Source organism: Trachemys scripta, chromosome 16 (assembly GCF_013100865.1).
Source record: "Trachemys scripta elegans isolate TJP31775 chromosome 16, CAS_Tse_1.0, whole genome shotgun sequence".
Taxonomy (NCBI): domain Eukaryota; kingdom Metazoa; phylum Chordata; order Testudines; family Emydidae; genus Trachemys; species Trachemys scripta.
In genome coordinates this window covers 13,286,254-13,310,345 of record NC_048313.1, presented here as the reverse complement: position 1 = coordinate 13,310,345, position 24,092 = coordinate 13,286,254, and the positions used below count along the sequence as shown (strand labels likewise).

Genomic DNA, 24,092 nt, shown 5'->3' with positions numbered 1-24,092 from the left:
GGGGGGGGGGGGGGGGGGGGGGGGGGGGTCGCCCCCTCCGTTCAGCACCCCCACGGCCGGGAGGCTAAGTGCAAGTCCGCAGGGGCAGGATGAGTCACAGGATCCCCAGGGCAGGCCCAGCGCCAGGAGACGGATCCAGATACAGGCATAGGCCAGACAGAGCCAGCGTGGGGGCAGCAGAGTCCTGCCCCGAAGCCACTTCACAAGCGCAGGTGAGGGACGGCCTTGGTGACGTCCCGGAAGAAGGGATGGTTCAGCGCTGACTTGGCCGAAATCCGCTTGTTGGGGTCGTAGTGCAGCATTTGCTGGGTAGGAGAGGGGGGTGGTGGTTATTGTGGGTGGGGGACGGGACAGGTGGGAACCCTGCCATTCCCATGGCAACTGTCATCCTGAAGCACCAAGGTGGGTGGGTCACACCCAAGACTGTAGTGCAGCTGCCCCTGGGGTGGAACGTGGTAGTTGTTCCAACGCCCCCGCTAAGGACAGGGAACGAGATGGAATCTCAAACCCTTGGAACATCTCTGGGGGAATTTAGAGACAATGCGATGAACTCTGGTCTGGACGCCGGGGCTAACGCCTCTCGCAGCGGAAGGGCAAAGGGTCGGGCAGGCAGGACTCCTGGTTCTCGTTCCAGCCGCTACCGCATGGGGATCTGGGGTCTATTCCTGGTTCTGCTGCTGATTGCGGGGCCTGGACAAGTCACTTCCCCCCTGTGTCTCAGGCTGCCCCAGCGGGGTGGGGGAAGAGGGGGAGGCTCTTGCTGTCCGTGCAGCACCAGCTACGGCTGGAGGGCAAGTGGCTTCCAGTCCCCAGCTCCAGCCCTGCACTCTCCCAAGAAACCTCGTTCCTCTCCCGCTCCTGCCCCCAAGCTAACTAGGTATGGGGTCAATCCTGGAGCCCCCCCAGCTACTCACAGCCAAGAGCTTCCTCCCTTCCTCGTCCAGGGGGGGCACCACCTTGCTGAAGTCCTGTCTGGCCCATTTGGGGAAGCTGGGCTTGTAATCAGGCATGGAAGTGACCCCCGGCCACACGGCCTCATCCGGGGTGCCCAGCGTCCGGAAGATGCGGAAGAGCTGGTCAATTTCTGAGTCTCCGGGAAACAGGGCTCGCCTGGTGATCTGGACAGCAGGAGAGGGGTCAAGCGAGGTCCCAGCACAGCCCCACCTCCCAATGGCTCAAAGCAATGGGGGGTGGGGGGCTTTCCCACCCTCCTCTCTCCCCAAAGGAGGGAGTGAGGGCCAGGGATGCTCTGGCCACACATCAGTTACCGGCTCAGCACAGAGGGAAGGATAGTTTCCTGATCCCCTCTGGCCTTAAACCCTACGAATCGTCCCCTATCTCGACAGCCTCGTGACTGACCCCCCCACACTGTAGCAAAGCCTCTACCTGGGAACAAAGGGTTAAGGCCAACTGGCTCTCGGGGGAAACAGCCCACTCCGTGGTCTGCTCCCCTCTCACCCACCCAGGGATGCAGACGCCAGCCCACGTGTTCTGCATGACACCCCTCTTCGTCCCCCCGCTGCCAGCACAACCCCTTCCCCCGGGGCGGGGGAAATGCCAGGCAGGGCACCCCCCCGAGAACACAACAGAGCCCTTTTATTTCCTGGTTCCTGCTCGGTGGGTCAGCACCCCTCTCCAGGGACGTCACCAAGTGCATCCCAGAGCTGCCCCCAGGCAGAGGAAGCGAGGCTGAGGCTGCCCATCTGACACCATCAGCAGCTCTGGCAGCGCGTGTGGGGTGGGGGGGCCTGGATCTGCCCCATCACACGCTTAACGCTGCCTCTCACGCCTGGGGGAAAACGAACAAGGGAGACTCCCCTGTGGAGCACCAGGCCAGGCAGCGAGACCCGCTGCGCTCAGTGGTGGCTGGGTGCAAGAGGCAGGATGGAGTAACTAAGTCATACTCCTTCCCTCAGCATGGGACAGGACAAGCTGGGAACAGAGAGGAGCAGGGTAAAGCTCCCCCCCCCCCCCCCCCCCCCCCGATCTCACAGACACACATGACCTTCAGTCGGGGCAGGATCAGGCCCCCAGACCAGGGATTGCGCTTGTTTCACTCCCCCCACTGCACGGGGCACACGGGGCCCCTCCCTGACTGTGGGACGAGAAAAACCATGTGCCAGGGCGCGGGGGGCACGTACCATCTCGGCAAAGATGCAGCCCAGGCTCCAGATATCCACGGCCGTCGAGTAGTACTTGCAGCCGAGCAGGATTTCAGGGGCGCGGTACCAGAGAGTCACCACCTGGCGAAGTGGGGGAAATCCTCGTTAATCACGACAGGGACGTCTCTCCCCCTTTCCGCTCCAAGGACCCCAAAGAGCTATACACACCACAGGCCCCCGGGAAACTTCGTAATCCCCATTTTGCAGATGGAGAAACCGAGGCACGGAAAGGGAAACTCACCGAAGGCGAGACAGCGAATTTTGGGGGGAGCTGAGAATAGAACCCAGGAGTCCGGGCTCCCAGCCTTGTGGGGAGTAACCATTAGACACTCCTCTCCCTAGTAGGACTCTGGTCCAGGAACGGAGCGGCAGGGTGGTGTGAGGCCATGGGTCTGGGAGCCTGGAGTAGGCACAGGGGATGCAGCCGGATCTCTCCCACCCCCTAAGTGCTGGTGGTGGCATGACAGCCTTGGAGGAATCCGCAGGAGGCGGGATCAGCTGGAGCCGGGGGTCCTGGTGCAGGGAGGACAGGGATGTTCAGCCCATCGGGGGCACCTACCCGGGTGAGGTGGCCCCATCTCACTGCCTAGCCCCTGGATCCCAGCTCCCAGCAGGAGCCAGATGGCTGGAGGAGGGGGGAGCCCCCTGGACGCACCTCATGGGTGTAGGTTCGCACCGGCACGCCGAACGCCCGCGCCAGCCCGAAGTCCGCCAGCTTGATGGCTCCCTCAGCATTGATGAGCAGGTTCTGGGGCTTGAGGTCGCGGTGCAGCACCCGGTGGGAGTGGCAGAAAGCCAGGCCCTGCAGCAGCTGGAACAGGTAACTCTGCAGCGGGGGGCAGACAGGGCTGGGGTCAGCGGGGAGGAGAGGACGCTGGGGAAGGGGCGGAGCAGCACGCCAGCCAGGCCGGTTACCTTGATGAGGGGCAGAGGGATGCCGCTGATGGAGGAGGAGTCCATGAACTTCTTCAGGTCCTGGTGCAGGAACTCGAAGACCAGGTAGAGCTTGTTCTCCGTGTGGATCACGTCCAGCAGCCTGCGGGCGCAGGGAGAGGAATGAGGAGACGTCACGGCTCCCGCCCTGGAGAGGCCCTGGGAGGAGGGGCGGGGGCATTCACTCACCGTGTCCCATGCCCATCCTGGCCTCTATTGAGGCTGCCAGCAGGCAGCACCCGGCGTGACGAGCTTGTGGGGCATACGTCCCGCTGGGGAGCCGGGCCCAGACCAACCACGATGGGGGCCACAGCTCTGGGTCCCCACCAGCCCGGGGGAAGAGGGGCTGCGGATCCCAGTAGCTCAGCGACCGCGTGGTGCCACCCTACAGGGACCTCGTTAACTCCCTTCGCCACCCACCCCCACTTACTTGACGATGTTGGAGTGATTCAGCTCCTTGAGCAGGGAGATCTCCCGGATGGCCGTGCTGGGGACGCCCTCCGTCTCTCTGCGGGGGGAGGGAAGCCATGGGGAGCCTGGAGACACGCAGAAGGTCTGGGGCTCCAATCAACTCCAGCCCCACTTGAGTGACATCCGTGACACCAAAGCACATACGCCAGGCGGCCTAAGAACGCCAGTCCAGCACACACAGGCCCCAGCCTAGTGCAGCACCAATAAGCCAAAAACCCTTTACACGGATGCAACCCCATGGAAATGCAGCCACCTCTGGGGTGGAAGCAACAGCGAGGAGAGGGGCAGCTTAGGACACAGGGACAAAACTCCTGCCCGCCCTAGGGATTCTTCACATCTGGGCAGAGCTGACGGGGCCCTTGAACGCATCGACCCCACAGGCCTGGACCAGCTCTCTGGGTCGGAACCAGGGGTCCAGGGCTATTCAGTGCCCTGCGCACTGCTGCATCCCCTCCCGGCAGGGCTGGCTCCAGGGTTTTGGCCGCCCCAAGCAGCCAGAAAAAAAAAAAAGCCGTGATCGCGATCTGCGGCGGGAGGTCCTTCACTCTGAGCGGGAGTGAGGGACCGTCCGCCGAATTGCCGCCGAATAGCACCCACCTGCCCAGCACAGGCAGACCGCAGGAGCGACCAGGGGCTGGGAACACTTTCCACAGCCCATTCAGACCAAAGGGGGCCTTGTGAATCACAGGCTCCATAGGGCCATTGAGATCACCTGGCCTGGCCCGCATCACGCAGGCCCGGAACCTCCCAGCCGAGCTAGAGCAGAGCTTGGAGAAAAACGTCCAACCTCGGTTTAAAAATGGCCAGTGATGGAGAATCCACTACGGCCCAGTGGTTAGTGACCCTCGTCCCGACAGATTTGCGCCTTATCTCCAGTCAGAAACTGTCTCACTTCAACTTCCTGCCACTGGACCTGTTAGACCAGGGGTCTCCAACTCGACCAGTGCCAGTCCTCAGATCCTCCCAGCGGGCCAATAATGTCACTCATGCTGCCCAGAACCCGCCCCCCACCTGCCTAAGGCTCTGGGAGGGAGTTTGGGTGGGGGAGGAGATTGGGGTGCAGGCTCTGGGAGGGAGTTTGGGTGCAGAAGGGGTGAGAGGTTGGGCTCTGGGAGGGAGTTTGGGTGCTGGGTGCAGGCTCTGGGCTGGGGCAGGGGTGCAGGAGAAGGGGGTGGGGTTGCAGGCTCTGGGAGGAAGTTTGGGGGTGGGGGTACAGGCTCTGGGAGAGGAGTGGGGGTGTGGTGCTTACCTGGGGCTCCAAGGCAGGGCAGGGGATCCCCAAGCACCACCCCTGGAGTTTCCCATTGGCCGCAGGAGCGCTCGGGGCGGGGACAGCGCGCAGAGGCACAGCCCCGCCCGCGTCCGCAGGGAGGGGCCAGCAGCGACGCAGACGGGGAGCGCCCGGGGCCGGCAGGTGGGGCCAAGGGAGAGACCTGGCCCCAAAACTGCTGGAGCCCCGTGGGCCACTGGGGAGGTTCGCGGGCCGCAGATGGGCCGCGAGTGTGAGACCCCTGTGTTAGACCTTTGTCTGCGAGACTGACGAGCCCATTAGCACTGGCCTCAAGTCCCCCCTTCCCCCTCTCTCTGCTCAGCTAAATAATCTGAGCTCCCAGAGCCTGTCGCTACAAATCCTTCCATGTTCCGTCAGCCTCCTGGCTCTTCTCTTAGTCTCTCTGGCGGATCCACGTCCCCCTTGGATTGCGGCACCAGAACCGGGCAGACGCCAGAGCAGCCTTAATTCAACCTCCGGCCCCTACTCGACGTGTGGGCAGCTGTCCACTGGCCCCGAGACCCACCAAGCGGTACCGACTTTACCTGCCCCCGCATTAAGAGCGACAGTGACTGCGACGGGACCCCCAAAGCCGGCCCGGGTGCCATGACCCACCCGGGCAGCTGAGAGGCAAAGCCGGCTGGGATATTCCTTCACTGCACCTGGGAAGAGAATTTCTTCGGGGACCTGCTGACGGCAGCCAGACAATTTAAGAACGGCTGTTTCAGCGAAGTCCAGACAAGACCTAAAACTGGAGCGAGTGACTGACTGGTCTCAGCTCCGTAGGACGACCTCTGTCAGGGCGTTAAGGAAGCGTATGGGGCAGAAGTCACCCCCACCAGAAATGGGGCTGCAGGAAAGGCTGAGGGGTGTCATTCCCGCCCCCCAGCACCAGGCATCCGAAGGGCTGACTGGCCCCAGCCTTACTGAGCTTGGTGGAGCGCTGCTGATTGACTCCAGCGGGAGCTGGGAAGTGCCCAGAAACATCCAGCGCCCCCCTGGAGAGAGGGACCCGGGTGCCCCCTCCCAGTACCCCAAACCCAAGGGTTATCCTGGCTTCTAGCAGCGCCCTGCCCACCCCCAGCCACCAGCTCGACCGTCTGGCTCTGCCCACCTCGGATGCACCTCGCCAAGTGAATTCATGCCAAGGCCCTGGTGACAGCCGGCCCAGCCGCTCCCGGGGCACCCCAGCCCCACAGGCAGGGAACTGGCCCCCCGGATACCAGCCCCACCCCGGACCCCTTCTCTGCCACATCTGCACCCCCAAGGTGCCACACGCTTCGCCCCCGGGGGTGGGCTCCTGCAGGAGGCCCCCAGCCCTCGAGGCGAGGGGTCTGCCCGGCCCAGGGAGGGGCCAGCTGCTTGTGCCCCCCCCACCCCCGGGCTACGGGAGGGGCCCCGCGGCCGGAGACGGGGGGTTCCCTGGGACTCCCCGGGGGGGTCGGGGGGGGGGACTCACGTATCCAGGCGGATTTTCTTCAGCGCCACCACCTCGCCGGTGACCTTGTTCCTGGCCTTGTACACAACCCCGTAGGTGCCCTCGCCGATCTTCTCCACCTTCTGGAAGTTCTCCATGGGGCGCGGGCAGGCGGCGGCCGGGGCCGCGGAGGGGCTGGTCCCGGAGCCGGCCCGCCCCGGGGAGGGGGCCAGGGATCGGGCCCGGGATCGCGGCCCCTGGGGGGGGGGCGGGGGCGGCCCGGACAGAACGTTCCGCGGCCCCCGGCGGTTACAAACCCACCCAACTGGCAACAATGTAGCGCCGCCCCCCGCCCGGCCGCTTCCCGCGTTCCACTCGCCCCGCCCACCCCGCCGCGCCATTGGCTGGCGCCTGGAGGGGACGCTGGGAGCGACGCGGGAGTCTCCTTAAAGGGACAGGCGCCGAGAAAGCAGCGGGCTTCCCCCCTCCATCGTAGGGTTACGGGGTGGGCCAGACCCAGAGCTGCGCTTAAATCCTAGGTGACCCCCCCGGCTGGGGGTCAGCGGGGGGAGCCCCAGGTGACCCCACGCCAGTCCATTGGCTGATCCCCAGATGTTTATTATTGGGGGGATTCCCCCCCAGGATTCCTTGAGCCCCCTCCCGAGCTGGAGCGGGCCAGGCCCCCCCTCCCTAAGGAGACTCCCCTCCCTCCAGGTGCTCCCCCTATCCCCAGGGAGCTGCTCCCCTCCCTTCCCCCCTCCCCGCATGCGGGACCCCCCAGCCCTGCCTGGGCTCCGCCTAGCAGAATATGAAGGGGGATTCCCAGGGTTAAGATTATGATCGATTGATGGCAAGTGCCCCCGTTTGTCCGGCGCCTCGGAAGCCCTGAGGCCCTCGCTCAGAACCAGCTTTCAGCTTCCGCTCCAAAAACTAAACCACGAAGGCCCAGCTCCTGCAAAGTACTGAGACTCCAAACTTCCTTTGAGGGTCTGGGCCTTAGGCCCCCTCCGCATGGGGGATTTCAGACCTAGCAGCCTAACGCAGCCAGCCAAACGTGCGCCCCCCTCGCCCCCAGGGGATTCGTGCACCACGAGCTGCGCCCAGCCCTGGCCATTCTGAGCAGGGCAGCACAACTCATCTATGAGAAGGTCCAACCGGTGACGTGAGCCTGGCCTGGAAGCACCTGCTCAGGGCTCTTTAATCCGGCAGACAAAAGAGCTGGCAGGGGAAGGCGGCGGAGTTCCTGCTCAACTGGTTTGGTTCTGCACCTGGCCATTTCGGGTGACGAGCTCCCGTGCGGCTTGGCTGGGAGACAGGGCGGCCATGCGCTTTGCTCGCTGCCCATCAGGCCTCAGCTCGTGAACGGGGACCCAGGGGGCTGTTGCGGTGCCGGTTTATTGTGTGGATTGGCTCCTTCCTTTCCGCGCTCTCTCATTTCCTGGAGCCCGGGGGTCTCCTCCCCGAAGGGATCCAGCTCCAGCCGTTCTGTGTGTGTCTCGGATAGCGTCGGCTGGTCTGGTCTGAAAGCCAGGTACATACAGACTCTGACATCTCCCGGGGACGTGCTTTGGGGCAGTCTTCCACCGGCGCGGGACAAAGGCTCCACAGTGCTCATGTGTCAGTCATGTCACAGATGGCCATGGGGAACGATTTCATTGCTGGCCAAAGCCTGTAGGATCTGTACCGTCGACTGTCAGTGACGACTCGTTTTGGAGCCACAAATCGGTAGCAGATGGGACAGGACCGATACTCTGGGTGCCGTGGGCCAGTCCCTTCCTCGCTGTGCGCCTCACTTTCACCATTACATTCGTGCAGATAAAAACTCATTCTGCTTTGGGCTTCCCTGAGGCTCGTCTCTGAAGATCTCAAAATACTTTCCCAATATTCATGACTTGAGCTTCACAAGCTTCCTAAGAGGTAGATGTAAGCTCTCCAGGGACAGGCTGGTTTTTCTGCAGTGGGTATGTACCACACCTAGCGCAACCGTCCATGACTGCACCCCGGGCACTACTGCAAGGCACATCATAAATAGACCCATTTTAAGGTGGAAAGACTGAGGCACAGAAGAGAAGCGATTTGCCTCCTGTCGCACAGTGGTAAGACTGGGCTTAGACTGACAGGCCATCTGCTCTAACCATGAGACCTCGCTCTCAGAGGTGGGAATAGAACCTAGGAGTCCTGATGCAAAAGCCTGTGCTCTAACCACTAGACCCTACTCCACCCACAAGCCGGCTGCTGCTTAGAATAAATAAAATCCATTCTCTTTGCATCTGGCCAAACCAGATCTCTGCTACACGAATAAATGACCAATGAGCTAATGGAATCTGACCTGAGTTCTTCCAAATATTAAACATTATGTCGTTCTGCGAAGGGGGCTGTGACATTCCCCACGGTACAATCTGACTGATGGACAGCTGTGTCCCCTCAACTTTAGACTCTGGAGTGCTTTTACGCTGCTTCGCTGTGAGAACAACCACTCCTGGTCCGTTCACACAGCCTCTAGCATGGAGAATCACTCCCAGCTGAATATATGAGTGCTTCTAGTCAGCTACTCCTGGATTATATTACGGAGTGACACCAGCAAACTGCCAGTCCCAGACTTGTCCCCAGAAATGTGCGTCTTGTACTGCCCAGCTCTCTCCTTCCGTGCAGCACAAACACATAGACAGTCCATCATAACATGAAAAGAAAATGCTACACACACCCTCTGTTATCTTAAATGGAGGTTCCAAACACTTCAGTCCAAACACACTGACTTAGATAAACAATAGAACACGTTTATTAACTACAGAAAAGTAGATTTTAAGTGATTACAAGGAATGAGGCATAAAAGTCAGTATTGGTTACAAAGAAATAAAAGGTAAAATGCAACTAATACCTAACGTAACGAGCGACGTGAACTTAAAGCAAATGGATTTCTCTCACCAGATGCTCACAGCCAGGACCCCTCCCCAGGTCACTGATGCTTCCTTTGTCTTTCAAATGTCGTTGAAGCCAAGAATAGAGATATGGGGAGAGAGGTGATTTGGGGCCTCTGTTTCTCATTTTTATATCTTTTCCTCCTCTTTGAGAATCATCTCCAACGGGTTCAGGTGACAGCAAGTCTGGTCTTTTGCCAAGATGTAAATTTCTTGCTCACATCCTTCTTCCTGCCAAAGAATGACTGCTTAATCAGGTGATAGTCCAGTTGATTTTGTTGACACCTGACTGAGTCATCAATTTGCCTTTTTGTCTCTGAGGAACTTGCTTGGGCTGCTTCCCTAGATTTGAAATATGCCTTAGTAAAATCATACACTAGATGCTGATAACTTCACATACAATGTTGCCACACCAATTTTACTAAGACAATAATGATCAGCGAATTATGAGTTTTTAAATGCTACCCCATAAGGCATACTTTGTACAAAATTTATCACAGTCTTGTAAAAGTGGTGAACGTAGGAACACAGTCTGTCACAGAGAAACCTTGGGCCATGGGTTTATTAAACAGGATTTTGCTGATACGTCTGGTGTTTGGGGGAGGAGTTACACAGTAATTGTTTTCTTAGCAGGATAATACCCTGAACACATAGGCTCAGGTCTGCAAAGGTATTTAGACACGTAACTCCCATTAAAGTCAATGGGAGTTCAGCTTCTAAGGGCTTCTGACCATCTAGGTCAGACTCAGTAACTGCTGTGAATTATCCCTCCCAATCTGTTCCTTTTATTAAAGGGACACAGACGGATTAAAAATGATACATTTCAAAAAATTCCCTCCCCTGTATTACTAATGCCTTTTGCACAGCACACCGTTAACGTGCGGAACTCACTGCTACAAGGTCTTGCCAAGGCCGAGAGCGTACCAGGGTTCAGAACAGGATTTGACATTTGTACTGATGCCCCTTTTGCTGAGTGGATTTTGGGGCCTTCCGGGTCAGTTTCCTGTCTGGAGCAGACATGGGTGATGCCGTCAGGTATTTCCGTAGTGTGACTTGTTTGCTTACAACAGGTACAAAGTTCCTGTTCCCTTGAATGGAGATCGGAGCAGACCACAGCTTCCTGCACAGACAGCCTTCCTTAGAGGTGTTTAAGGCCCGGCTTGACAAAGCCCTGGCTGGGATGATTGAGTTGGGGTTGGTCCTGCTTTGAGCAGGGGGTTGGACTAGATACCCCCTGAGGTCCCTTCCCACCCTGCTAGTCTATGATTCTATTCGACACCTGGGCTACAGCACCGCTGCCCAGTCCCCCCGATGCAGCTCTCTCCTGTGCCTCACTTCAGGGACCCACTGAAAATCCCACAGCAGCTTGATTCCACTCCCTAGTCCCAAACTCCTCCTTTGGGGCCGTTAGCCACCCCCAGCTCCCTGCTGCTGCTGCTCTGTGTGGGAGGAAAACAGGCCAGTCAGTTTCCGGCTCTTCCCAGGCTGTGATGGTTGGGTGCAAACCGGGCCAGGGGAAGGTTTATTGCCACGCAAAGTGACATTGCAACTGCAGTGTAACGAGTCACAGCAATAGTCCTATTCGGGGTCAGTTCTGAACCGAATTAGTAAATTGGGGTCCCTCAAATTACCGGCCCTTGTTCTGCTAACTGCCAGTTCTGGTTTCCCTCTCTTTGCCTAGAGCTCACCCCATGGACCGGGGTGATCAGACGTGACTTTCCTTTACGTTCACAAGCTAACTGAACACTCTGCACTCAGAAGTCGCGCTGGTTTAACGTCAATTGGTTTGAGAACGGATTTAGTGACACCAACCCCCCACCCCCCACCCCGTATGCACCCTCGTCTAGCGATTGACAACTGGGTCTATTGATTTAGCTTCCACCTACAAGCACGGACACACACTAAACCACTACGAGATGGGTTTAAAGCCATTTTCTAAGAGTGTCCACAGATAAAGTTGCACCGGTTTTATTAGACTGGCTTTAAATCACACCTTAAAGCTCTGTCTGTTGGCCAGGACTAAGTCACTAGTGTTATAGGGCCTACCACTGGAAGGCAAGTATCCTGTAGCAGTGAGTTCCACCTGCTAATTCGGTGTGTGTGTGTGTTTTACGTTTCCTTTGGTCAGTTTTCAAGGTGCTGCCCGTCTCCTCGCTCCTGTATCAGGGAGAGGGGGAACAGAAGCAGCCGGCTGCCCCAAGCGAAGTGGAGTCTGCCTTGCTCAGCGTTGGGGTGACTTGTCATGTCACCCCAAGACCCTGTAGTGAAGTTGCATCACGGGTTACTCTTCTCTCCTGTAGTTCTATGATCATTAGAGACGCTTTCTTCTCAGAGCGGAAACCCGTGTCTGTCCTTCTCCCCGCGAAATTCCAGGCTCTGTCTGGGAGGCAAAACTAGTGAGGCCCCATTGTGCTAGAAACACCAACTTGTGACTGGTTCTCACCCACCCGCCCCACTGCTGGGGGGGGGGTGAGATTTGCCTGAGGTTGTACCAGGAAGGGGGTGGGGCTATGCAAATGAGGATGCCTTCTTATACCGGGCGCCTGGGATGCTTTGCCTCTCGGCTGTCGAGGGGTCTAGGAGCGCGCAGGCGGGTGCGAAGGACGGGCTGGGCGATGCGGACGAGCTGGTACTTGGTGGCTGCCTGGGCCCTTCTGGCTGTGGCTGCAGCTCAACACAGTGAGTAGGGTCCCGGTCCTCGGGGGTAGCAAAGGGCCTGGAGCGGGGGTGGCAGGATCTGTAGGGTCTCAGCTGACCCACCCCCGGCCAATGCAGGATCGATCCCGGTCACGCCTCGTTCCTGACTCCAGAACGCTGGGGCTGGTACCGGTAATCCCCCCGCCCCCGAGTCTCTGTAGGATCTTACCCTGGGGGCCAATGGGGGCATTTACCGGCCAAGGCCTAGATCGGGGGTCCCAAACGTAGTGACACCCCCTTTCCCCTCCCCAGATTGCTAGTGGGGAGGATGGTCCCAGCTGACAGGTCTGGGGGAGGGGTGTGTGTGTCTGGTATGCAAATAGGGGCAGAGAAGAGCCCCGTTGGGTTAATGTAGCTTGATTAACTGACCCAGCCCTCCAGCTCCATCCCTGCAGGGGGGAGCACGTTTCTCGGGGGGGGGGGGGGGGGCTTTTGGGTGCGGTGTGACTAAAAAAGGGGGGGGGACTTTAAAGGCCTTGTGGGGGGGGGGGGGGGGGGAAGCAGCCAAACGACTATAAAGTTGCCAAGGAGCATGTGTGCGTGTGGGGGCAGAACAGGAATATCTCCTATAGCCCCCCCCCCCGTAGCAATTCCAGATCTAATGTGCCCCCTTTAGGCGTCCAGAGGGTTTTCCCGCTGCAGAGGAGACAGACAGACTCTCACGGCTGGGCCAGCTCCCGCGGGCTGAGGGGGAGAGCAGAGACGGTGCTAGGCCCCTGGGGACCCCAAACAGGAATATTTAGGGCCTCCCTTGCCCCTCACCCATGACTCACACCATAGCCCACCCCATTGCCTGGTCTGCCTACGCCCCGAGCCCCCTGCCTCAAAGCTTGTCTGTGCCAAGCCGGCCTGGGGAGCAGGGCAGGGAGCGGCCCAGGGCAGCGCCAGCCTCGCACCCTCTGTCAGCTGCCCCCGAGCGGCTGCAGAGGGAGACGGGCTGGGCACCCTCCGGACCAGGCGCCCTCTGGCCCGGTTCCAAGCTGGTGCTGCCGGGTGCTCTGGTGGGTTTAACCCTCCTCGTTCCAGCGTGGCTGGAGCAGGGATGCGGCCCCACCCCGCTGGGAAGCCTCTTGCTGGATTACCAGGGGCCAGGAGAGCCAGCGGTAAAGCCGAACCACGTGGGGAGCTGGCTCAGAGCCCCTGCTAATCCCCCGCGCTGGGCCCGGCGTCTGGCAAGGACTGGAATGGGGCTGAATCGGGGAGGGGGTCCCAGTGGGGGAACCCACCGCGCTCAGCCCCGTCCCCGTACCGAGGAGGGAGTCTGGGGGCCTGGTCTCTGCTCCCCCGGGGCGGACGGGGAGGAGACGGGGCAGCGGCTTCTGGGTAATATCCGTACAGCTCCTTGCGCTGTGCCAGGCGCAGGGACGTCCCCACTCCCCCAGCCCCAACATACTGCTGCAAGGACCCTTCCCCTCACCTACCTACTGGCCCCTGCAGCCAGGCAGCTGCCCCCCTTGCAGTTTGCCCCCCTGCAGTCCCCCCAGCTGACACTGCTGCCTCCTCCGAGACCCCCCGCCCTGTGCTGAGAACTGACAGTGCACCCGTAGCAGGGGGAGGCCTCTCCTAGGCCACCGGAGTCTGGACACCTGGCCAAGGGGCTTGCGGGGGGATCCCCTAAGGGGGCAGGTTCGGGGTGCACTTGATTCTCCACCCTTAGCCCTTGTTGGTCTCCCCTAGGGCCTGTCTGCAGTGGGGAGCCCCCCGAAACCCTCACTTCCCAGTGGAGCAACACTGCAGGGGGGGTGCGTGCCTGTCCAGCCCTATGTCTGCTGGGCGCAGAGGTGGGGGGGGCGTTGAAAGTCCGACCATTTCCCTGGGAAGTCTCCCCTCCCTGCCCAAGCGTCCCAAAGCGCTTCACTGCCAGGCGCTGAGCCCGACAACGGGGTCACTGGCATTCCCCGCAGCTTACAGCTGGGGAAACTGAGGCACGAAGGGAGACGGGGACATGCTGCAAGTCATACAATGAGTCATCCCAGAGCTGGGACTAGACCCCCGGAGTCCAGGCCCCCTGTTCTAACCCACTTTCCGCCACTCCTCTCACAGAGCCAGGCAGAGAACCCAGGAGTCCTGACTCCCAGCCCCACCCCTGCTTCAACCACTAGACCCCCCCTCCCTTCAGCCCCAGTGGGTCACACTATCCAAGTGTGATACAGAAGGGCACGCTCCTGCCCCAGCGAGCTCTCCATCCCCCTATCCCACCCAGGGAGGCTGCCTGGGCCAGGGGTGATTGGGACTTCCCCCCTCCCGCTGAGCAGTGGTGCAAGGGGGGGGGGCATTAACCCCGCACTGGCTGGAGCGTCCTGCACCAGGGACTCAGCTGAGAGTCACATGCAAGGGCTCGGCGGAGGATTTAGAGGCCCATGTGATGGGTTTTGCCTGGAGCCCCGAGTGCTGGGTGGAAGATCTGTCACATGCTCCCCACGCAGCCAGCTGGGGCTCCAGGCTATGGGAGGGCCGTGGCCAGGCTGGGCGCAGCCGACCCCCAGCTGATGTGTCGATGGAGTGGGGCCTGGAGCCCACAGGGCTGAGCGTGTCGGCTGGGGCCTGGAGGTGCCTCGGCTAGAATCCCCTTGCCCGTGAGCCGGGATGCCAGGAGACACGTGGTGCCCAGGGAACCGGGGGCCCTGCACACCCAGTGCTTTGGGGCAGCGAATCTCCCACCATCCTCCTCATGGGGAATTATCCGCCCTACCCCCCTGCAGCCTTTCCACCATGGATCACAAAGCACCTCGTTCCTATTCCACACAGGAGCTGGGCACAGAACCCAGGAGTCCTGACTAACCTGCCCCCTCCCCACCCTGCTCCAACCCAGAGACACCTCTCCCCTCCCAGAGCTCAGCACAGAACCCAGGAGTCCTGGGTTCCAGCCCCCACCCCAAGCCCTCCACTCCAGCCTCTGGGGAACATTCGAGCTCTGTTCTAGCCTGATCCGCCCTGGTGAGGGATGGGTCTTTGCACACCCTGGCGGGGGGTCGAGGCCAGGGTCTATTCCCCCGATCCCAGCTCTAGCTTGGATCCCGTTTCTCTCCAGGGGCCGGCAGCAGAGGCCAGGGGAGCGATCGACGGAACCGACTGCCCTTGGTCGAGGGGTCCTGGAACTCCCAGCTGTACCCCCGCTGGCAGGAGGGCGACCCCCGGCAGCAGAACTGCTGGAGAGGTAGGGGCTGGCCCCTCTGAGCCCAATGCTGTGCCACTGGGGGCTACGGGTCGGGAGTGAGGGGCACCGGCAGAGCTGTGGGTTTAGGGATGAAGGATTCACCCTGTGACAAGCTGGAAACACTGTGGGGGCTTGGGAGATCTGCACCCCTCCCCCGATCTGCGCCCCACCAGCTGGCTGCCTGCCCCTCTCCCTCCCAGGCGGCACCGTGACCTTTGACATCAGCAACGACGCCCCCACCATGACGGGCGCCAGGGCCACCTTCGCCATCGCCCTGCGCTTTCCCGGCACCCAGACGGTGCTTCCCGACGGCCGGGTCGTGTGGAGCCAGAACTGCACCGTGAACGGTGAGCCCCCCACCCCCTTACGCGCCCCTCCCAGCACAGTGCCCGCTCCGGGGGCTGGGTTCGCCCCTGGAGCAATGGGCCTATCTGGAGCTGGGGAGGGGCCGTGGCTTTAAACCCCCTCCCCCCCCGGTATTTCTGAGGTGGGACAGGGGAATATGGAGTATTTCAGCAGGACGTGTGGCGGACAGGGGTACACCCTGCTGGGGGGGGGTACCTAGTATTTCCAGGGGGGAGCTGTGTGCACAATATTTCTATATGGGGGTGGCAGTGGATCTAGGATTTCTATAGGGTGTGTGGGGGGGAATCTCTAGGGAGCTGCCTTGAAAGCCGCCCTCATTTGTGCCCCGGATTTGAAAGGACCCTCTTGGGGGGCTGGACCTCCACCCCCAGGTGCGGCCGGTGCCAGGATGTGCTGACACCCCCGATTTCCCTGCTCCTGCGGTTGACCCAGCTGACAGTGGCCCCGAGGCCGAGGGGCAGCTGGTGCTGGGGGGCGGAAGTGCTGCTAGTGGCAGTGGGGGCCAGAGCTAAGGGGCTCCCAGGCTGGGGCCCAGATGTTTCTCCCCCACCCAGCGCCACCGGATCCGGCCAATGGCAGTTGCCCCCAGTGCCCCCCGCCCAGCTCCACTCAGGATCTGCCCCCTGATTAACTCTGCCCCCAACCTCCAGATCAATCTGCCCCCCAGCCCCTCACACCCCCCCTCCCCCCCCATCCGACCCCCCCCCCCCCCCCCCGTGTGACGGGCTTTGGGAGCTGAAGGGCGGGGGAGGGGCGCCTGCTGCACCTTTGATTGGTTGTTCATCCCCAGAAGGTGGGTGGTACCCCTGGGGTACCCCAGGGGGAAGCAGAGACGACCCCTCCCCGAGTCAGGATAGAACCCAGGAGTCCGGGATCCCCACCCTGAGCCAGGATAGAACTAATGGCCCCCTTCCCTCCTGCAGGTACCCGGGTGAGACAGGGCGACGCTGTCTTCCCAGAGGAGCCGGGCGAGGGCCCTGGTGGCGTCTTCCCCGACGGGCAACCCTTCCCCCGCAGCACCCGGGGCAAGCGCAGCAAGTTCGTCTACGTTTGGCGGACCTGGGGTGAGAGGCGGCTCCCTGCCCACACCCACCGCCCGGCCCCTCCCGTGCCCCCCGTCCACCCTGCAGGCCCCTCAGAGCGCCTGGCACTGGGAGCCCCACAGAAGGCAGGACCATGGCAGAAGGCTCCGCCCCATGGACAGAGCTGGCCCTTGGTGCCCCACAGGTGGGGGTGGCTCCTGGTGCCCCATGGGGAACCCTAGCCTGAGGCTGGCCCCCAGCGCCCCCAATATCCCTCGCCGTCTTCTACTCTTCAAAGCCCCGAACAAACGTTATCCAATTACTTCTCCCAGCATTTCCTATCATTAGGCCAGATGGGGAAACTGAGGCACGGGCGAGACCCAGTTGCACTCCCTGGCAGAGCTGGGAATACAACCCAGGAGTCCTGGCTCCTGGTAACCCCCCAGCCCCCGCTGTAACCAAGACTCCTCCCTCTCCTCCCAGAGCTGGGAAAGAACCCAGGAGTCCTGGCTCCCAGCCCCCTGCTCTAACCACTAGCTCCCGCAGGCCACGCTGCAGGACCTCTCCAGTCAGAACTGGAGTCTGGGTGCACGTGCCCCTGAGCTCTGCCCCCTGCTCCCTCCGGCTGCACCCTGCCCTTCCCTCCCCACAGGGCAGTACTGGCAGGTGGTAGACGGCCCCTCCTCGCTGCTGACGGTGGAGACGGCCGGCGTGCCCCTGGGCTCCTATGCCATGGACGTGCAGGTCTATCACTACCGCGGGCGCCAGAAGTTCATCCCCATGGGCCGGGCCACGTCCCAGTTCAGCATCACGGGTGAGGCTGGGCAGGGGGCGACCGACGGGGGGTGCTGGGTGGGGGGGTCACCCTCATCACCATGGGCTCCATTTGTGCAGCACGGGCTCCCCTTCCTCCTCCACCTCCCTGCCCCAGCCCCTGCCCACGGCCTCGCTCCGGGGCGGCCCTGCTCACCCCCTGCCACAGAGCAGCTCCCCGGGCAGGTCGGGGGGAGGGTGGTTGGGGCATGGAGCGGGGGGGGGAGCCATGGGTCTGTGGGTCTCTGGGGGGCCCCGGGCCCGTGGGGGCAGGGGGTCCTGAGTCTGTGGGGGCAAGAGGGACCCCAGGGTTTGTGGGGCTCCAGGGGGCAGGGGGGCCCCAGGTCTGTGAGGCTCCAGGTGAAAGGGGGGCCCTGGGCCTGTGGGGGCAGGAGACCCCAGGGTCTGTGGGGGCCAGGGTCCATGGGGCAGGCCCCTATCACAAAGGTCTGGAATCTCCCTGCCCCCCCTCTCCAGACCAGGTGCCCTTCGCCGTGGACATCTCCCAGGTGCTAGACGTGGACGGGGGCGACCAGCACTTCGTCCGGAACCGGGCCGTGGCCTTCAGCGTCCGGCTGCACGACCCCAGCCACTACCTGCAGACCGCCGACATCTCCTACTCCTGGGACTTTGGGGACCAGAGCGGGACCCTCATCTCCCGCGCCAGCACCGTCACCCACACCTACCTGGAGGCCGGCCCCGTCCAGCCCCGCGTGGTGCTCCAGGCTGCCATCCCCGTGGCCTGCAGCAGCACCTCGCCAGCGCCGGTCGTGGACCCCACCACGGCCCCCCCGGCGCAGCCCACCTCTGCCTCAGCTCCAGCCAGCCTGGCGCCCAGTGGGGGTGCCACGCAGACCCCGGGCCCGGCGCCCAGCGTGGGTAAGTGGCGGACGTGTCCCTGGGGCTGGGCTGCAGGTGCCAGTCTGGAACCGGCTGCAGCTCTTGCTTTCTCTGTCTACAGTACCCACCGCCACGGCCGAGCCAGCGACACCCACGGCAGGCCCGGCCTCCGTCCCTGCCAGCCCCGCAGAGCCCGGCACAGGTGCCACCCTCCCCAGTGCTGTGACCCCGGCCGCCGCCAGTACCACAGCTCCCACCCCCGCCTTGGAAACCGGCACCGTGCCCACCGTGGCACCCGGGTCCGTGGTCACCGTCGTCGCCTCAGACCTGGCCGTGGCTTCTGCAGATCCACCGCTCCCTGCCTCTGTCTCTGCTGCTGGGGACCCGCCGGGCACCTCGCCACCAGCGTCCGCGTCCTCCATGGCCAACCCGCCGGGCACCTCGCCACCAGCGCCCGCGTCCTCCGTGGCCAACCCGCCGGGCACCTCGCCACCAACGTCCGCGTCCTCCGTGGCCAACCCGCCGGCCAGTGTGGCAGGAACCGTGGCCAACACTAGCTTGGGAGTAGCAGGTGGGTGCACGCCTGGTATGGGGGGTCCCACGGGGCTGACCCAAAAGAGCCCCCCTTCCCTGATGATTTCAGGGGTCCCGCTTCGGCCCGATCTCAGCCTGTGGGGGGCAGGTCCTTGCCCGGGCTGCCTGGGGATTGAGGCTGGTCAGCGTCCGGCCCGGGCCGGCTCGGCTCAGCCGGATACGGGGCCTGGTTCCGAGCGCTGCGGGTGCCCAGGGGGTGGAGGGCAGCGGGTGGCGGCTCTGCCTGGGCGGGGGGGCAGCATGGACCCAGGCCCAGCTGCCAGGGACCGGAGCCAGGACAACGTCGGGCGTCCCGCAGGGAGGTGGCTGTGACCCAGGGGGCTCGCTGGGTGGGCAGGGCCTGGCCGGGGGAGTCTCCTTTCTCTGTCTCGTCTCTCTCGGCAGACGCAGAGCCTGCCGCACCTGAGGCTCTTGTGCTGGCCAAGCGGCAGGCGCCCGCCGACTGCCTCCTGTACCGATACGGCACCTTCTCGACGGAGCTGGAGATCGTGCGTGAGTCGGGGCGCGGCGGCTCCCCCAGCCCAGGGTCCCAGCGAGCCCCTGGCCCCGAGCAATGGAGGGCATCAGCCACAGGGCAGTGGCAAGCCACACAGCTCCGGGCGTGGGAGGGTGTTGCGGATTGTGGGGGAGTTAGGGCCCTGCACCCCTCTTCCCGAGATTCACTGCGACTCTCAGCCAGCCAGTTAAGCAGAAGGTTTATTTAAGGACAGGAACACAGTCTCAAGCAGAGCGTGTAGGTACGACCAGACCCCCTCAATTAGGTCCCTCTGGGAGGTTCAGGGAGCTTAGACCCCAGCTTGGGGTTCCCTGCGTTGCACCACCCCGCCCCAACCGAAAACTAAACTCAAAACTCCTCCCGCTGCTCCTCTCCTTTGTTCAGTCTCCCGGGCAGAAGGTGTTAATTCTCCCCACCCCCGTTCCTGGCTCAGGTTACAGCTCAGGTAGCTTCCTTCAAGGGAGTCCCACATCCCCACTGCAACCCCCCTGCAACATTCCCAGGTCAAATCTGCCCTGCTCCCTGCTCCGTCACAGAGGGGCCATCCCAGCCTGGCTGCGCGCGGGGCAGGGGGCACTGGTGAAACCTGGGGGCTCCATGGTCCCTGGGGGTCAGTCTGCACTAGGGCCTAGGTCGAGATTCATCCTGACTGGGGGGCTGCCCTGCCCCCCCATGTGCTTGGGAATGGGGCACAATGCAGGGCCCCCCCAGCCGTTCCCACGCCACCCCCTATATCCGGAGCAGAGCGATGGGCACTAGGCTCTGGGGCGGCCCCCTGACCCTCTACTGGACACTTTCTGTGGGGGGAGCTAGAGGGGGCAGGCTGTTTCCAGGGGAGCGGCGGGTTCCCGGGTGGCTGTGGCTGGGCGGGGGTGGGTATCGGGGCAGGGCCCGGCCGTGCCCCCTCTAATGCCCTCCCGTTGCAGAGGGGATCGAGAGCGTGGAGATCGTCCAGGTGGTGCCGCTGGCCCCGGCGGCGGGCGAGAACGCCGTGGAACTCACTGTGACCTGCCAGGGGAGGTAGGGGGCACCGGGGGAGGGGAGCATTCGGGAAGGGCAGGGTGGCTTCATGCACCAACCCCCCTCACCCTGGGGCCTGGACCCCGGCCCCACCCTGCAGCAGCACCTCAAAACCGGGCTGGGGGAGATCCCCCGGGCCAAGCCACCCCCAGCATCGTCCCCCCCACACCTGCTGGAGCCCGGCTCCCAGGGGCACCTGGCCCATCCTGCCTCCTGCGGGTGCCCCCCACCCGCGCCCCTCCCCCATGGCCGTGACTTACCTGCCCCCTCCCCCGCAGCCTGCCGGACGAGGTCTGCACCACCGTCTTGGACCCCACGTGCCTCACGCCCCAGCAGCGCGTCTGCAGCCCCGTGCCGCCCGCGCCCGCCTGCCAGCTCCTGCTGCGACAGGCCTTCAACCAGAGCGGCCTCTACTGCCTCAACGTCTCGCTGGCCAACCCCGCCAGCCTGGCCGTCGCCAGCACCCAAGTCAGCGTCCGAGGTAGGGCCTGGATTGGCGGGGGTGGAGCGGGGGGCTGTGCCCCCCCCCCCCGGGTACTGGGGAGTTTGGGGCCCAGCCAGCTCCAAGACGCCCCGGGGGGTAACAGGGGCTGGCTGGCTCCATTCGGCCGGGTGCTGAGCCGGCCCCGGCCCCACCTCACCGCTCCCGTGTCTGTGCCCTGCAGGTGCCGATCCCGCCACGCCCAGGATCACACTCATCGTGGGGCTCATGCTGGTGGCCGTGGCCCTCGGCGCCGTGTCCTACGCCTACAGGTGAGCCCAGCTCCTGCCCGCTTCGTACGCCGGGTCCCGCTGCTCCCAGAGCCGGGGCACCAAACGGGGCCACCCCCCAGCCCAGCCCGGCTTTACCGGCCAGCAGCACCCAGATGCCCAGCTCAGCTGAAGGCCCCCCTCGGGGGCTGGGCACTGCCCAGCATCCCCTGGCCATGATCAGGGCCCCAGTGGGCCAGGCCCAGCCCCACCTCCTGCCCCAAAGAGCTTCCCCACTGCACAAAGGGAGGGGGATGAGCTCCCAGTTCTGGAGGGGGAAACTGAGGCACAGTGCATCAGTGGCAGAATTGGGGCTAACCCAGGTCCCCGCTTTGTGGGCTGCCCTCTGTGGAGCCAGCCCCCATGTGGTGGGTTTTTTTTGGGGGGGGGGGGCAGCCCTGAGCCTCAGCTGGCCAGGTATGACCCCCCCCTTTGTCCCTTGACAGGCGTGTGAAGTACAGACCCCTGCCCGCCGGCCCCGCCCACAGCCCCCTGCCCCGGGCGTGGCTGCCCGACCGCGCCGCCCTACGGCTCTTCCTGCGCCAGGCCTTCGGCACCGCCCCCACCGGCGAGAACAGCCCCCTGCTGAGCGGCAACGTGGTGTAGAGCCGGCGACGCCCCCCGCAGGACCCGGCCCCAGAGCGCCCCGGCCCGGCCCCTCCTCCTGGCATTCGGGGTGGGGGCTGGGATGCCCCAGAGCCGCACTGCTCCCTGCCCCCACAGCACGGTGGGAAGGGGGGGGGGGGTTTTCAGGTGCCCGTGTCCTTACCAGCTATTAAACACTCAGACTCCCGCCCGTATCGGCCTGGTTCTGTCCCTGCCAGGGAAGGTGCTGGGTGAATGCTGGGGGAGGATAGCCGTGCGGGGGGGAGGGAGAGATTCAGGACCCAGCACCCCCACTGTGGAGTCAGGTGCCCTCCCCCCCACTATAGGTCATGCTTAGCGCCCTCCTCCAGCAGGGGGTAGGGAGATGCCCACAGGGACTGGAATGGAACTCAGGGCCCCTGCCCCCCAGAACTGGGAGTAGGAACCCAGACATCCTGTGACACTGTGCTCAGCCCCCCCAGCGTGACCCTCCCCTGAGCAGCGCTGCCTCTAACCCCAGGACCCCCCTCCGGGCGTGTGGCGGGGGCTGAGCTGGAGGTGCCCTGGTCAAAGCCATGGCCCAGCGCCTGGGGCCCCGGGGCCCATGCCCCACCTGAGCATGGGTCTGTGCCCCCCTGCCCAGAACAGACGAGTCAGGGGAGGGGGGAAGAACAAAAACTCCAACCTTTATTAGTAAGACGAGGCACTTGAAATCTCGAGGGGGGAGGGTGTTGGACTATGGGGGCAATAAATAGGGGGACTGGAATGTAGGGTACACGCAGGGGCCCAGCACACTGCTGCCCCCCACTCCCTGCAGGGGCCAGAGATGCACAGGAGGGGCAGGTACATATGCCCCCTTCCCCCCCCACCATGGGGCAGAAACAGCCAAGAGGCGGGTGGGCAGTGGGGGCCAGCGCTCTCAGCAGCTGGGGGGGGGGGAGGGGAATAGACCAACGCCCCCGTGTGCCCCCTGCTCGCTACCGCAGACGGCCCGGGCTGCAAGCAGGGGAGCGAGGGCAGGGAAGGGGCCCTGGCTGGTGGGGCCGCAGGTGTGACCCCCCCCGATGACATAATGGGTCTATCCAGGGCATCCAGGCTGCTGGGGGGCAGGAACCAAACCCACCAGCGCCCTGTGGTTGGGCTGTCCCCTGCTCCGAGCCAAGGGGGCCAGGTCGGGGGGGTCCTTGGCCCCCAACTGGGCCCCCCCTACGACTCATGGGGTCCCTTCTTGATGCCAAAGAAGCTGGAGGAGCGGGGGGGCGGGGCCAAGAGCATGGGCGCCTGGTTCTTGTGGGTGATCCGGATCTGAAAGAGAGAGAATGGGGGGAGGATGCGCTGGAGGGGGCCCTGGGCCAGGCTGGGCTGGGGGGGGGGGCCCTTCCCCCAGCTCCGGTCACACAAACACCCCAGCCGGTTCCCTGGGAATGCATCTTCCCTCCCCCCGGCACCTCCCGTCTATGGGGGGTGGGGGTGGTTCCAGCACCCCACCCCCATGGCTCCGAACTGCACCAACCCCGGCCCCATGCGACCAGCGAGCAAGGGGCACCCAGGCCCCACACCCTCTCCCAACGGGCCGACTGCCCTGGCCCCCAGCAGCCCAGCCCCCCCCTCCCCCAACGCCAGGCGGCCCCGGCTTCCTTCCCACCCCACAATGGATTGGCGGGGCGGGGGGGGTCTATTGAGGCCTCTCGCGGGGGCTGGGAAAGCTGCAGGGGGCCCGGCTCCCCACCGCCGGGGGGCACAGGGGGGACCCCGAAACGGCTCCTTACCGTGCAGGGCGGCTGCATCCAGGGCTCCCCGTCGATCTGCATGGGCAGGCACTTCAGGGTCCTGTGGAGACCCCGGTGTGAGACAGGAGCACCCCCCCGGCGCCCCGCAGGGGGCTGGGACCTTCCCCAACATGTGGCGGGTCCCAGGAGCGGGAGGCCAGGCCTGAGCCTGCCTCCCTTGGTATCATGGGGGGCCGACTGGCCCCAGGGGACCTCCCCCCTGGCGCCCCCCCGGTGCTCACCGCAGCGTGATCTCCGAGCACTTGGCCAGCCGCTTGCCTGCGCTCTTCAGGCCCGTGTAGATCTGCCCCATCTCGATCACGCCCTCCAGCCCCACCACTTCCAGCCGCCTGTCGCTCAGGTCTGTGGGGAGGGAGGGGCCGTCAGCGCTGGGGCCCCTGCTGCCGGGGGCCCGGGGATGACTGAGCCCAGCCCCCACCACCCGGGTCCCCCCAGCCAGCTCCGTGGGCCGGGGGACGTGTCCTCAGTGAGTGGGGCTGGTCAGTGGGCACCAGGGGGTGGGGGTGCCAGGGGTGCCCCTGCTCTGGGGAGCTCCCCTCCCAACCCCCCCATAGGCTGCTGTGCCTTTAAGGAGGCGGGGCTCTAATGGCTCCACCTAGTGGGCGGGGCCAAGGCAGAAAAGGCAGGTCTGGGTTGGGGGCGTCCCTGTGCTCGTGTTCATGCAGAATTAGCCTGAAACCTGCCTGGGCCCCGCCCCCCACCTGCACCTCAGACCTGGCCCCGCCTCTGCTCCACCTGAGGCCCCGCCCCTAACTCCGCCCACCAGATGCCCACTCCCCCCCCCCCCCCCA

The 24,092-nt window shown here is 63.7% G+C and overlaps 3 protein-coding genes across 4 annotated transcripts in view; 1 reads left to right on the top strand and 2 right to left on the bottom strand.

Moving 5' to 3' along the window:
* Positions 1-183: 183 nt before the first annotated feature.
* Positions 184-6,604, bottom strand: CDK2 (cyclin dependent kinase 2; the record flags this gene model as incomplete). 2 transcript variants are annotated; one of them, XM_034792968.1, is given in 7 exon segments in its annotated part: positions 184-305; positions 915-1,118; positions 2,142-2,243; positions 2,818-2,988; positions 3,078-3,198; positions 3,526-3,603; positions 6,296-6,604. In XM_034792968.1, coding segments are annotated over 7 exon segments (897 nt in total). In that variant the 5' UTR covers positions 6,412-6,604.
* A 5,141-nt stretch (positions 6,605-11,745) lies between these two features.
* On the top strand, positions 11,746-21,694 carry PMEL (premelanosome protein). Its single transcript, XM_034792383.1, has 12 exons — positions 11,746-11,850; positions 14,900-15,025; positions 15,226-15,372; positions 16,315-16,455; positions 17,066-17,227; positions 17,704-18,105; positions 18,188-18,637; positions 19,045-19,152; positions 20,083-20,176; positions 20,455-20,657; positions 20,842-20,929; positions 21,373-21,694. Exons 1-12 carry the CDS (start codon positions 11,787-11,789, stop codon positions 21,530-21,532), a joined length of 2,145 nt encoding a protein of 714 aa, XP_034648274.1. The 5' UTR covers positions 11,746-11,786; the 3' UTR covers positions 21,533-21,694.
* Positions 21,695-22,174: 480 nt separating this feature from the next.
* The window catches only part of DGKA (diacylglycerol kinase alpha), a gene marked incomplete in the record, with an annotated part of 13,709 nt that continues 11,791 nt past the window's right edge, over positions 22,175-24,092 (bottom strand). The window contains 3 exon segments of the mRNA XM_034792861.1: positions 22,175-22,816; positions 23,281-23,341; positions 23,523-23,643. Coding sequence (XP_034648752.1) covers positions 22,718-22,816; positions 23,281-23,341; positions 23,523-23,643 — 281 coding nt within the window.